The 14,202-nt window shown below is 42.7% G+C and overlaps 1 protein-coding gene across 2 annotated transcripts in view; it reads right to left on the reverse strand.

The window, feature by feature from the left end:
* tmtc1 (transmembrane O-mannosyltransferase targeting cadherins 1) overlaps positions 1-14,202 on the reverse strand; it is a 187,719-nt gene that overhangs the window by 52,054 nt on the left and 121,463 nt on the right. For both annotated transcript variants that reach the window (XM_072267978.1, XM_072267979.1), the window contains exon 11: positions 10,555-10,698. In XM_072267978.1, coding sequence (XP_072124079.1) covers positions 10,555-10,698 — 144 coding nt within the window. The remainder of the gene's footprint in view (positions 1-10,554; positions 10,699-14,202) is intronic.

Below are 14,202 nucleotides of genomic sequence, written 5' to 3' on the forward strand. Positions count from 1 at the left end.
CGCAAAAACGATGTGCTTATTGTCAGATGTGATTCTCCAATCAGAACTGCTCTATTGCCTCCTCCCACCACGATCTTGCTCTGGGTTCATTTCATTTGCCTTGGACGTAGGCCAGAACTGTACTGCATTGAATTATATGCCCTAAAAGAGACCGGTTATCTTGGCTCCATCATAATTAATCCCACATTCTTTGATTATTCCTCATGCACCCTATGGTTCTTAAAGTTCTGCCCATAGTTTTGAAAGGTACTCTCAAATCTCTGTTTGTAAGCAACGCATTTCAAGATGACAGTAAATGCTGCACCAATCAAAGTTCTCCTCATCTATTCTCAGAGACTTTTGTCAATTACAAATGTACCTTAAATCAGTATTGACTGGTCCACGACCTTCCTGTCAGAGGAAACATTTCTTCCCTGCCTATTTGAATCAGAACCTCTCAATGCCCTTAAACCTTCTTTGAGATTAAACCATGCTGTATACACAACTCTGTTTCAATGGTATAGAGTTAGGCTGGAAATACCTTAATGGACAGTATTTTAGTAAATTTAAAACATAAGAAATAGGAACAGGAGCAGGCCGTTTGCTCCCCCCCCCCCCCCCACTTGACACACCCCACCCTTACTCTTCTATTCAACAAGTACAAAACAGACCTAATTCCACATCCCTTGATTCCACTAATATTCAGAAATCTATCAATCAATATTGAACAAACTCAAGGAGTGACCCTCCACGCCCACTTTGACAGAGAATTCCAAAGATTCACCAACCACTATAAAGAAATTTCTCTTTATTTCAGTCCTAAATTAATGACTACTTATTTTGACATTGTGATCCCTGGTTCCTAAACTTAACCGGGAGAAATATGTTCTCCACATGCACCCTGCCAAGCTTCCAAGAAGGTAGTTAATTTAATCTAAGTGGCCTCATAGACAAAGCTTAGTAGTTAGAATGGAGGTCAGTAAGGCTCTTGTATCATACCAGTACTATAAATGAGATGGGAAATCAACTTCAGTGTCACTGGGGGCCTTCAATAAGGACGCAGAGCCTGCAAAGGGATATACATGGCTGGAGTGAGAGGGCAAGAAGTTGTCGGATGGACCATGAGACACAGGAGTAGAATTAGACCATTCAACCCATTGAGTCTGCTCTGCCATTTGATCATAGATGATATTTTCTCAACTCCAATCTCCTCCCTTCGCCCTGTAACTTAACTAATCAAGGACTTGTTGACCTCCGCTTTAAATATACCCAATGACTTGGCCTCTACAGCTGTATGTGACAATGAATTCCACAGACACACCACCCTCTGGCTAAATAAATTCCTCCTCATCTCTGTTCTAAATGGATGTCCTTCTGTTGTGTGGTGTGCTCCCTGGTCCAGGATTTTCCATCAATGGAAACATTCACTTATGTCCAGTCTATCTAGGCCAGTGGTTCCCAACGTGGGCAATATTGCTCCCCTGGGGGTGGTGGGAGTTTTTAAGGAGTGGAGAGAAATAAAGGGGTCTTGGGTGTGTTTGGTGGAAAGGAGGGCATCTGAACGATTACAGGCTTAATTTGAGAAATGAATTACATTATAAGCATTTGATCATCAGTGCCTCAGAATTGATTACAATGATCACGTAACCACCTAATCTCTTGCTAATTCACCTTTCTCTTAGAATTTGCCCAAAGTGCGGTACTGTATAGTTGTTGAAAAGCAATGTGACTCTTCTGTATTTGGCATATCATGAGAAATCTGGACTGAAGAAATCATGTTTTCCCATGGCCAGCCTGTGCAATATTGCCCTTCACTGTAGTACAGTGTCAGTTAGTATGATTCCCATACTCTAATCACGTAGTGACCTAAATCCTGTGAACTAGGACATGGCATTCAATGGGGAAAAGTTCAGAACCTGCCCTTTTGAATGGTCTTGACCACATTTCTCTAGCTCACAGCCCAACCAAGATATCACTGCCCTACATCACGTATCTTCACACAGAGAGTCAGGTTTTGCCTGAGCTATGATGAATCAGAGACAGAATCAGATTTAGTATCACTGGCATAGTGGCAGCAGTACAATGTAATATGTGATTAAATAGAAAAGAAAATAAGTAAATTAATTACAGTAAGCATATATATGTACATTAAATAGTTGAATTTAAAATAGTGCAAAAACAGTAATAATAAAAGCCAGGTAGTGTTCATGGGTTCAATCTCCATTTAGGAATCGGATGGCAGAGGGGAAGAAGCTGTTCCTGATTCACTGAGTGTGTGCCTTCAGGCTTCTGTACTTGCTTCCTGACAGTAACAATGAGAAGAGGACATACCCTGGGTGCTGGAAGTCCTTAATAATGGACATTGCCTTTCTGAGGCGCCGCTCCTTGAAGATGTCTTGGATACTATGGAGGCTAGTATGCAAGATGAAGCTGACTAATTTTCCAACTTTCTGTAGCTCCTTTCGATCCTGTGTAGCAGACCCCCCCCCATACCAGACAATGACATCATGACTTTCCCCTTTATTGATTGCAGCACTTGAGGTTACACTTAAAGAAGAGGTGGCTTTCCATGATTTTCAATCTTTTTTCAAAAAATGGCAAACGCAGGCCAAACGAAAAATTAAGTGTAGACATGGTAGTGTGGAATATCTGAAATACGGATTTATACCGGCACCAAATGTGTCTGTTTTGTGAGAGTTTTTTTTTTCAACTGAGGCAATGAAACCGCCCAGGCTCCTTGAACACTTGAAGAGAATACAATTTGATAAAAGCAAACAAGAACTTGGCTTATTTTTAGTCTCTTTGTGAAACTTTTCAGAAATGGAGAACACTTCAAAATATGTTTGCCAGCACTTCACCACAAAATAGTGATAGTTAGCATGCATGCTTCATATGACATTTCATTGCTCATTGCTAAATTTGGAAGTCCCACTCAATTGGGGAAGAACTGATTCTGCCAGCAGAAGTGGGGTTTTGAGTCCAGCTTTGCCGAAGTCAACAGATCAAATAATTAATGTGATTCTGCTCAACAATAACTCTGTTCAAAGACGAATAGTGGAAATGTCTGTTAACATTCCAAGGACAACAGAATTTGCTCTGTAGTAGGATAAGTCAACTTTGCCAGGCAACAAATCTTTGTTTCTTAGTTATATAGTTTCTTAGTCCATAAAAGATGAAAGCTTAGTACAAGAATTGTTATTTGCTAGGGGACTAGAAACAGATATGAAGGGGGAGTCAATACTTTGGGTTGTTGAACAATTTTTCAAAGAGGTGGACATTCTGCTCACCAAAATTCTTGCTTGTGCAACAGATGGAACACATCAATGACAGGACGCCACTGTGGGGTTATTACTTTCCCGAAAAAAGCTGTACTTAACATATTTACCACTCACTGTGTAATTCACAGACAACATCTTGTCATAAAAAAACATGAGTGATTGGCTGCACAGATCATTAAATACTGTTACCACAGTGGTAAATAAAATCAAGTCTCATGCTCTCAATTCTCAGCTATTCTGAGAGCTTCGTATTGAGAATGATGAACAGCTTAAATGCTTGCTGTTATAGACAGAAATCAGATGGCCCTCAAATGGAAAAGTGCCTGAGACACTCGAAACTGTGACAAAATTCTTTGAAGATGCAAATGCTTCATTTAGGAATCAACTCAAGAATATTAGGCATGACATTGCTTATTTGTCAGAATTGTTCACAAAGTTTAATAAAATCAATCCTCAGTTGCAAGGAAATGAGGTGAATCTTAACAAAATCGGAGGGAGGAGAAGATGGCGGCGCGATGCAACGCGCGCAGCCGTTCCAAATGAATATTGATTATGTGTAACTAGGGGGCCGTGCACAAACCGGATTTGATGGAGACAGCCGTGAGAAGCACAGAGGAACATCTGGAGTAACTTCTGAAATGCCTGCTTCACTGCCGCTGCTACTGTGCAATCGAGAACCTCCGGAGACGAAGACCCCAAATCCTTGGCTTTGCGTATCACCTGTTACCGGGGCCGGGGTCGAAGCACTCGGCAGAGATAGTGCTCGGTGCTCGGTGTCGGAGAGCTGGTCGGAGGCTCGGAGTTTTCGGACGGACTCGGAGTTGGACTGTGGTTGGAAGCTTCCAGGATGCTGCATCGGCAAGTTGGCGGTGCTGGAAGTTTACCGTCTACGTGAGATGATGGGATTTTTGAGAGACTTTGAGACTTTTACTGTGCCATGGTCTGTTCTTATCAAATTACGGTATTGCTTTGCACTGTTGTAACTATATGTTATAATTATGTGGTTTTTGTTAGTCTTTAAGTCAGTTTGTCATGTGTTTTCGTGATATCATTCTGGAAAAACATTGTATCATTTCTTAATGCATGCATTACTAAATGACAATAAAAGGGGACTGCGTGTCCTCATAATCATAAAATCAAATCAGTTGTCTCCACATTTCTGTCCAAGTTAACCCTATTTAAGTGCAACAATGGTCATCACGGCCTTTTCCAATTTCCAAGCCTCTCTGATTTGGAAGAGAAAGAAAGAATATCAGACGTTGATCTTCAAAGTAAACTGTGCCCACCTGGGTGAGCTGAATAAAGATATGTTAAGAGAGATTTCAGGATCTTCTCTCGATCCAAATTCCCCATTGGGTAATAAATCCATTCCTGAACACTTGTAATAAGGAATTAATAGAAAGGATAGAAAAGAACTGATCTTGCTACAAAATGACTTTTAGCTGAAGCCAGGGTTCAAAAAATCATATCAGACTTTTGCTTGTAGAAAGAAATCTCTGAACGCTATCCTACATTATGGAAAAAAGGTCAAGATTTTCTTTATTGCCCTTCCACTAACATCATAGTTAATGGAGTGCAGTTTCAGTGCAGTCACCCAACTTTGTTCAAAGCAACAAACATACTGCAAATTACTGAACATGGGGATCTGAGACACCTGAGTGACATTCAGCCTTGTGTTGAGAAGCTGATATCACTGCACCAAACCCATCCATTTCACTGAAAGATGAAAAAGCAATGAAGTAGTGAATAGTTGGACTACTAATCTAAGTGGATATTGATGAAAATTGTTTTACTGTACTTAAAGACATAATTTTACTTCAAGTATTAAATAGATTTGATTTTTTGCAATTATTTGTCACTGCTTTGATCTGCAGTTCCTATGTTCTTTCCCTGTGCATTGTAAATCAAAATTCTTTATAGTTTTTATGGCATGGCCGGAAAGGAAGAGGGGAGCACTGGGTGTGAGATCTGGGAGCCAAGAGGTAGTAATCCAAAAAAAAACTTGGGAACCACAACCTTTTACATTGTACACTAAAGTGCTCATTCACAGGACATTACTTACTGGCCATCTTCCCTTTATTCTTTCAATCCCGATGAAGTGTCTCGACCCAAAACATCAGCTGTTCAAAAGGGTATTTACTGTTAACCATTTTTACCTACCAGTAAGCCTTGGTCATGTGGGACGAAACTGGAAGTCCACACAAACTCCGCAGAAAGCTCACATAGTTCAAGGGAGTGTGCAGACCTAGACAGTCATCACTCAAGTTTGGGCTGAAACCAGGTCCCCAGGGGAAGGCAAACTGAACAACTGAAGGTGTCATCTGGCTTAATCCTGCTCCGTTTCATTTTATTTCTTACGCTATTGTTCTGAAATTATGTCTTGATTACGCAGTAAAACTTAAGAGCTGTCCTTAACATCAGGACGCACCTTTTCGGTAGTCTTGTTCCAAGTGTATTATCTGTCCTTACAAAGCCCAGAAGACCCACAGTAACAAGTTGGCAACACACATCACCAGACAACTGCACAAAATGGACAGCTCCAGAACATGCATTGTGCATGAACACACGGATCATAGGTGCTCACTCACATGAAGGGACTGCCCATATTTCACAGACAGGCAGAAACTTGCCAGCTGAACTTCACTTTGTCTGGTCAAGTCAGCTTTCACTGTTGGTGTGCTCTCATGTGTGGAAAGAGTCAAGGAATGTAGTGTAGGGGAAAGGTTAATTGATGTTTCGACATTCAGAACAGAGATGACTGCTGGTTCTGTCTGACCAAATTTTTTGAAGAGGTGACTAGAGCAGTGAACGGTCGAATGTTTGTGAGTGTTATATGGGATTTCAGAAAGTATCTCATCAAGTGCATCTCAAGGTGCTATTACATTCCTGGAACTGAACATAATTCATAATGCAGGAGCCACAGCAGAAAACATTGAGGAAGTACATAAACAGGAGAGATGTGAACAGCAGAGTCAACAAAGTAATGTTCAAAACTGCGATTGCTCATGGTAATTATGAGCTGAGTCATCAGATTTGTGAATGGTCAATGAATCCATGAACACACCACACTATTAAGTACAGGAGTTCCCTAATAAAGTGGCATTCAGTTTACTTCTGTATGTCTGTAGTCTTCTGCTGCTGTAGCCCGTCCACCTTAAGGTTCAACGTGCTGTGCTTTCACAGATGCTCTTCTGCACACCACTGTTGTAACGTGGGGTTTTTGCTGAATAATATACTTTTTATTTTTTTTACAAAACAAAAAAGACAAAGAAAAGCACATAACTCCAGAGACTGTTGTGTGTGAATATCCCAGGAGATTAGCAGTTTCTGAGATACTCAAACCACCCCGTCTGGCACCAACACTCATTCCATGGTCAAGGTCACTGAGATCACATTTTCCTCCTTTCTGATATTTGGTCTGAACAACAAGTGAATCACTTGACCATGTCTGCATGCTTTTATGCATTGAGTTGCTGTCACATGATTAGCTGATTAGATTACATCTGTACATCTGCATTAATGAGCAGGTGTACGTTATACCTAATAAAGTGGTCGTATTGTAATCTATGGTACTTTTATGCATTGCACTGTACTGCTGCAAAGCAACCCAGTTCATGACATATATCAGTGATAATAAATCTGATTCTGATTATTGTCATCTCCAGCTTCTTTCTCACCATCTCAGCTTGATGATGGTAATGTAAACCTAATAAGTAGCATACATGAATATTAATCAATTCAGGAAGTCAAATCAAATCAAGTTTAAGTATTAGATTAGATTAGATTATGAGGACACACAGTCCTCTTTTATTGTCATTTAGTAATGCATGCATTAAGAAATGATACAATGTTTTTCCAGAATGATATCACAGAGACATATGACAAACCAAGACTGAAAAACTGACAAAAACCACAAAATGATAACATATAGTTACAACAGTGCAAAACAATACCGTAATTTGATAAGAACAGACCATGGGCACGGTAAAGTCACAGAGTCTCTCGAAAGTCCCATCATCTCATGCAGATGGTAAACCTCCAGCGCCGCAAACTTGCCAATGCAGCATCCCAGGAGCATCTGACTACAGTCCGACTCCAAGTCCGTCTGAAAACTCCGAGCCTCCGACCAGCTCCCTGACACCGATGCACTGAGCACCATCTCTGCCGAGCGCTTCGACCCCGGCCCTGGCAACAGGCAATAGGCAAGGCCGAGGATTTGGGGCCTTCCCCTCCGGAGATTCTCGATCGCGCAGTAGCAGCGGCAGCAAAGCAGGCATTTCAGAAGTTACTCCAGATGTTCCTCCATGCTTCTTCACATCTGTCGCTATCAGATCAGGATTGTGCATGGCATCCTACTTCACAGATACGATATCAATTCGGAACGGCCGTGTGCGCTGCGTCGCGCCGCCATCTTCTCCTCCCTCCCAAGTATCATTCAAATCATACATGGATACAGTCGAACAAGACAGTGTTCCTCTGGGGCCAAGGTGCATAACATACATTCAAAATTGTGAGAGAGAAAAAAAAAACACACATTGTTACACAAGAAAACACATGCATAGTCCTAGACCTGAAGTGATGTGGAAATTGATGGTACAACTCCTAGCAATCCAGCCTGTCATTCCATCGGTCGAACACTGGAGGGCAGTACTACCAGGAGAGGCCAGCCCCTAACTGGGCACCGATGCCATGCTACACTACCTCTGGCATCTCCTCACCTGGACTGCAGCAACAGGCAAGCCCACGGCCTGAGGCCTGGACGTCACTACAACTGAGGCCATGCTGCTGCCTTGTTGCCTGCCTCATCACCAAACAAGGGAAACAGGCCTGCAGTATCTTGCATTATCAATGTCCAACAGGGTCTTGTGATCACAAGAGAAATGTCCTAGACACCCTCCCATGGTTACACTGCACACCATTTTCACGCAGCAACTTCGATGTCTTCGAGTAGCAGGCAGCAAGATGGTCTACACCCAAGTCACCTCCTCCAAACGCCCTCCAGCCCATCCGCTGGCTTCTACCACTCGGACCCGACTGCCGGCTTCTCTTTCTTCAACCTGACCACTGGCTTCCAACCTTTTATAACCCGTCCATCAGCTCCTTTGTCACCCTGGCCAGCTGTTCCGAACATCGAGCAGATCACTGATGTGGCAGACCGGCTGCACCCGTAGTTCTTGGAGTCCAGTATAGTCTTACGATCGTAAAAGGAACACACTTTAAAAAGTGCACCTTTGGCTGGCCCTCGAGAGGCCGCTGTGTTTGAATGCGCTACCATTTTACCGGATAGATAGATAGATATACTTTATTAATCCCGAGGGAAATTTGGTTTCGTATGGGTGAAACCGTGGCAAATGCCACTGCACGGAATATGAGGCCGCTCAGTTCAAATGTGTAGCAAAGTACTTTCCAAAGGTGGACATCATGGAGGTCCAAAGGGGCATGGTTGTGGTTCAGGTTGAGGATGGGTTCCAGGTATGTATAAAAATCACCCTGAAGAGAAAATATTCAAAATAGCCAAGGGAAGCTGCCCCTTATATGTGGAGGACTGGAGTAAATGCATGTGGATCTTAAGCAGCAGCGGTATTAAACTCCAGCTGGATCGCATGTCAAACCGTGACAATTCTGAACATCATACATCTGGAGGGAATAATACCCTTGTAGCATAGAATTTTATTGCCACATAGATTTATTTAATGATGCTTGCACTTATGGCTAGACTACAAGATTACAGAAATTAAAGGATGCATTCTTGGGAAGGTTACAGGATGATCTGAAATATTATCGTTTCTTAAGAAAAGGCAGCTCTGTGGAGTTTGATCACAGAATGTGGGATCAGCATGAAGAGATAAGTAACTCTTCATTTCATGTTCTTATGCCAGCACACGACTTCCTCCATGACAGAGCACCACTGAAGAAAATGCACTTCACATTGTCCCTACAAAAGAAGACCTCTCCGCCAGGAGGATCCAGGAATTCTGCCACAGCACTGCTAAATTCTATTCTCACAACAAACCAGACCTCCAAGGTCCTAGAATTCCCAGGATCCTGCCGCAGCTGTGAGCCTCAATACAGACAAGTCAGGGAGAGGTTGGCAGTGGGAGCTCCAGGATAGAGTATTTTCAATTTTGAGGTATACAATGATAGAACTCCGGTGAATTTTGTTTGGAAACCTTGTCTGCCATTAATGGTAATTAATACAATAATCTTTCCATGTCCCACCATTCTGTCTGGTTAAGGCTAATCTTCTCTAGGCCCGAACACTTGTGTGTTAGCTCCCCGTTCCTGATATTTAAAAAAATAAAATATCTCTGGTGATCTAGACCCTCTGGCATATTATATACTTCAGATTCACCACCTTCTCTGAGAAGAAATCACAATGTAGCTCAATTTTAAATGATCAACACTTACCTTATATTGTAACCATGTCCCTGCATTCAATAATCTCCAGTGGTAGAAACATCTCAACATCTATTCTACTTGCTCCCTCTTACATGTTTGACTAAGATCACTCTTATTCTTTTAAACTGCAGATCTAACATTTTTTAGACACTCATAATAGTATAATATTCTCATCCCAGGCATTTGCCAAGTGCATCTCTTCTGGGTGGCCTCAGATGTCAGTATATCCCCTCCTCAAAGCTCCTCAAAACTACAATTCTAACAACACACTATTTCTAAGCTCCAACCCCTATGCAGTAAAGGAGAATTACAGTACTTAATCTAAGCAACGGTTGTAAATAGTAACAACAGTCAGCTAATCTGTGACAAAGAGCGCCAAGGGAGAAATTCAAGAATAAACTATCCTCTTTTCCCTCTTTCCAGATAAAGTGAGTCCTATTTATTTTGGAGTGTGGAATAACTACAGACCAAGGCATTGATTTCTGAGGAAAATACTGATTTGCATAGTGCATTTGACTCGTATTGAAAGGCAAAGTTGGATAATTTATTATTTTGATGGTACGAGGAGGAACAACAAATTGGTAATCTCAAAAACGCCTATTATTTTCAATCAATACGTCAAGTAAAAATAATTGGTTCACAATTGGGCTGTTCTCATTAGCCTCCTAAACCATTGCAGCCCATTCAACATGATGCACTGAGGAGCTGTAAATAAAACAACTCGAATTTGGTCATTTCTTAATGAGAAATTGGTCAGCACAAGTACTTGCCAGTTACTATGAAATATGCTCTAGTTGCTGAAGTGACAAATGATGCCGAAATTTTTATTGCAAGCCCAAAATCGTTTCCAGGCAAACCCCTAAATTATTGAGTACATACATCAAACATTTGGACTTACTTCAGCAGATTGCCCAGATTGAAGAGAGCACGGTTATGCTGCGGGTTCAGTTTCAAGGCCTGTCTGTAATGATCCTCTGCCTCCGACACATGCTTTGTCAATGTGCCAAGATTGTTCAGTGCACTGGCATGTCGAGGGTAGAGCCTGCAGAATGAACCGCAAGAGGGATAATAAAGTTAAGCCTGCATCACAGCTCTGGTGATCTGAGATTAATCCTGGCCTCTAGTGCCGCCTGTGCGGGGCCTGTCAAGTTCTCCCTGTGACTACATTGGTTTCCTCTGGGTCCTCTTACTCCCACGTCTCAGCGACGTTAGTTGTCCACTGTAAATTGCCCCCAGTATGTGAGTGAGTAATAATATCTGCAAGTAGAAGAGGATTTGGGAAAAATAAAATGGGTTTGATGTAAGTGTGTGCTTTGTGGCTGGTATGGACCCAATAGCACAAAGGACGTGCTTCTGAGCTGCTTAGGAGGAGGGAAAAGGATCAGCCATGGTTAAATGCTGGAGCAAGCTCAATGGGCCAAATGGCTTAATTCTGCTCCTGTGTCTTATGGCCTTAACTTTGATCACAACGATTTGGGAATTGAATGATGATCAATGTGGTGCCCAGAAGCGGTACATGTAGACAATGAGAAAAAAGAGGCTTTGGTAAAACCTATCTGTCTAAAATTTTGAATCGATATGGTGATTATAAAGGTAACGAAGTAGATACTGTTCAGTGCCACGAAAGGCAAATCTGGGGCTAGTCTGGTGTATAGTTTATGGATGGTCTCATCACACCCACAAAAGGCACAAGTCACAAGGCACAAAATAGATCGACCTTTTGTTGGAACTGGAGATTAGGGAATTTGCAGATGGGTGACAATGTTGGGATTTATTTGGGCCAGGTTTATTGGTGGGAGGGAGGCAAAGGATGATCTTTGCAACTGAAAGGCAAATAAAACTTTTAAAGGGAACATCCATGCCAGAGGATTTACGTAGTGGACTGCATGGTTGGTGAACCAGTTCAGGTTTGTCCTTCGAACAGAATAGACTTGGCTTATGAAAATCTGGTTCAGAATGTCCACATGCTCCTCTCCCTGCCTCATCTCCTCATGCAAATGAATTTTTGCACTTGATATCAAAACTTGTGCAGAGTGCTATTTGACTATGCTTGGCTGGGAACCTCTGGGTATTTGTGCATCACAGGCACAGAGAATTCAAAGAAATGAAGTGTTCTCTGCGATGCATATGCTAGGAAGCCATCCACACTTAACAATCAGTTATAATATTAAATTCCTTTATACAGTGTGGAAAAAAATGTGCTAAGGATTAGTAGGTTACTTATTATCAGAAGAATGTGACATGGGAAAAATCAAAAACATAACTAATAAACCCATAAAAAGCTATTTGGGGTAATCTCCTAGACATGGCTGGAAACTTGAACTTCAATCTTGAACAGATGGAGTATCTATGCAGCACAGCTTGCATGTATTTAAAGGGATGTTCCATAAATATGCACTCAGTGGTCATGTTATTAAGTACACCCGTACATCTGCTCGTTAGTGCAAATATCTAATCTGCCAATCATGTGGCAGCAACTCAATGCATAACAGTACGCAGACATGGCCAAGAAGTTCAGTTGTTCAGACCAAACATCAGAATGGGGAAGAGATGTGATCTAAGTAACTTTGACTGTGGAATGATTGTTGGCGTGAGATGGGGTGGTTTGAGTATCACAGAAGATGTAGACCTCCTGGGTTTTTCCCACACACAACAGTCTCCAGAGTTTAAAGAGAATGGTGTGAAAAACAAACAAAAACATCCAGTGAACAACAGTTCTGCAGGCGAAAACACCTTGCTAATGAGAGAGGTCAGAGGAGAATGGCGAGACGGTTCAAGAAGACAGGAAGACGACAGTAATTCAACCATGCGTTACAATAGTGACGCGCAGAAGAGCATCTGTGAATGCCCAAGATGTCGAACACTGAAGTGGATGGGCTACAGCAGCAGATGACCATGAGCATCTACTCAGTGGCCACTTTATTAGGTATAGGAGGTATCTAATACAGTAGCCACTGAGAGTAGACAGGAGCAGGGAAGGTGGGGGAGGGGGTTGATAAAGTAGATTGTTAGGAGACTCCTTGGAGTATAAGTGCTGGAAAATATAAATTGGTTTAAAGTGCCTTTTACTGGTCCTCTTTAGTGTTGTTGCATAAAAGTGTTCTCAGTAGTGTGCTAACCAGTCATTGAGTCAAAGAGTAATACAACACTGAAACTGGCCCTTCAGCCCAATTCATCCACACCAACCTCGTTTCCTGCCAAAGCTAATTCCACTCGCACATATGTGGCCCTTATCGTTCTAAACCTTTTCTATCCACATAACTGTGGCAGCAGAAAGATTTGCTACCGAGGAAGAGAAGCGGGCCAAACAGCCATATGTTAAAAACAACCGAGCCACCAAAATCCACAACATCCGGAAAGAACCCAAGGCGCTCAAGCAACAACATAAATTGGCAAACCGTGAGGAAAGGGCACCACTGGAAGAGCTGCGTGTGATGCTGAGGAAAAGGCTCATCACTCTGAGAAGAGCGGAGCAACATCGGAGGCGCAGGAGGGAAAGAGCACAGAAAAGATCTGCATTTATCAGCAACCCATTTCAGTTCACCAAACAGCTGCTGGGTCAGAACAGAAGCGGAAAGCTGTCCCGCACAAAGGAAAAGATGGACCACCATCTTCGAAGCACCTTCAGTAACCTGGACAGAGAGGTTGATCTGGGAGACTGTGATGCTCTCATCGTCCCTGCATAACCAACAGAGGCTTTCGACCTTCGAGAGCCTCTCTTCAAGGAGGCTCAGCAAGTAGTCACGAAAGCCAGAGCTAGCTCAGCTCCTGGTCCGAGTGGCACCACCTACAACATCTATAAACGCTGCCCCCGGCCTCTCCGGCAGCTGCGAAGAATCCTCAAGGTCGTCTGGAAGAGAGGCAAAGTGCCCAAGCAATGGAAGTATGCAAACGGAGTGTGGATTCCAAAAGAAGAGAACTCTAGGAACATCAGCCAGTTTAGGATAATACCCTTGCTGAGTGTTGAAGGGAAGATCTTCTTCAGCGTGGTGGCAAAATGCCTAACAGAGTACTTCCTGAGGAACAATTACATCAACACCTCCGTCCAGAAGGGTGGCGTTCCAAGGGTACCAGGCTGCTTGGAGCACATTGGAGTCATCACGCAGCTCCTGAGAGAGGCCAGAGAGAATAAGGGTGACCTAGTGGTTTTATGGTTGGATTTGGCCAATGCCTATGGATCAATCCCCCACAAGGTTGTTGAAGATGCTCTGAAGAGGCACTATGTTCCTGAAGGAATCAGAAGCCTCCTTATGGACTACTACAACGAGTTCCACCTGAGAGTCTCAACAGGGCCAATAACATAAGACTGGTGCAGGCTGGAGATTGGCACCATCACAGGCTGCACCAACTCAGTCATCCTTTTTGCCCTGGCAATGAACATTCTAGTAAAATCTGCAAAGCCAGAGTGTCGAGGCCCAAAATCAAGATCTGGGATCCACCAACCACCAATACGAGCCTTCATGGATGATCTGACTATCACTACGGAGTCAGCGCCTGGTGCTAGGTGGATTCTTAAGGGGCTGGAAAGGTTGATGAGGTGGGCAAG

The sequence above is a fragment of the Mobula birostris genome, chromosome 9 (assembly GCF_030028105.1).
Source record: "Mobula birostris isolate sMobBir1 chromosome 9, sMobBir1.hap1, whole genome shotgun sequence".
NCBI lineage: Eukaryota > Metazoa > Chordata > Chondrichthyes > Myliobatiformes > Myliobatidae > Mobula > Mobula birostris.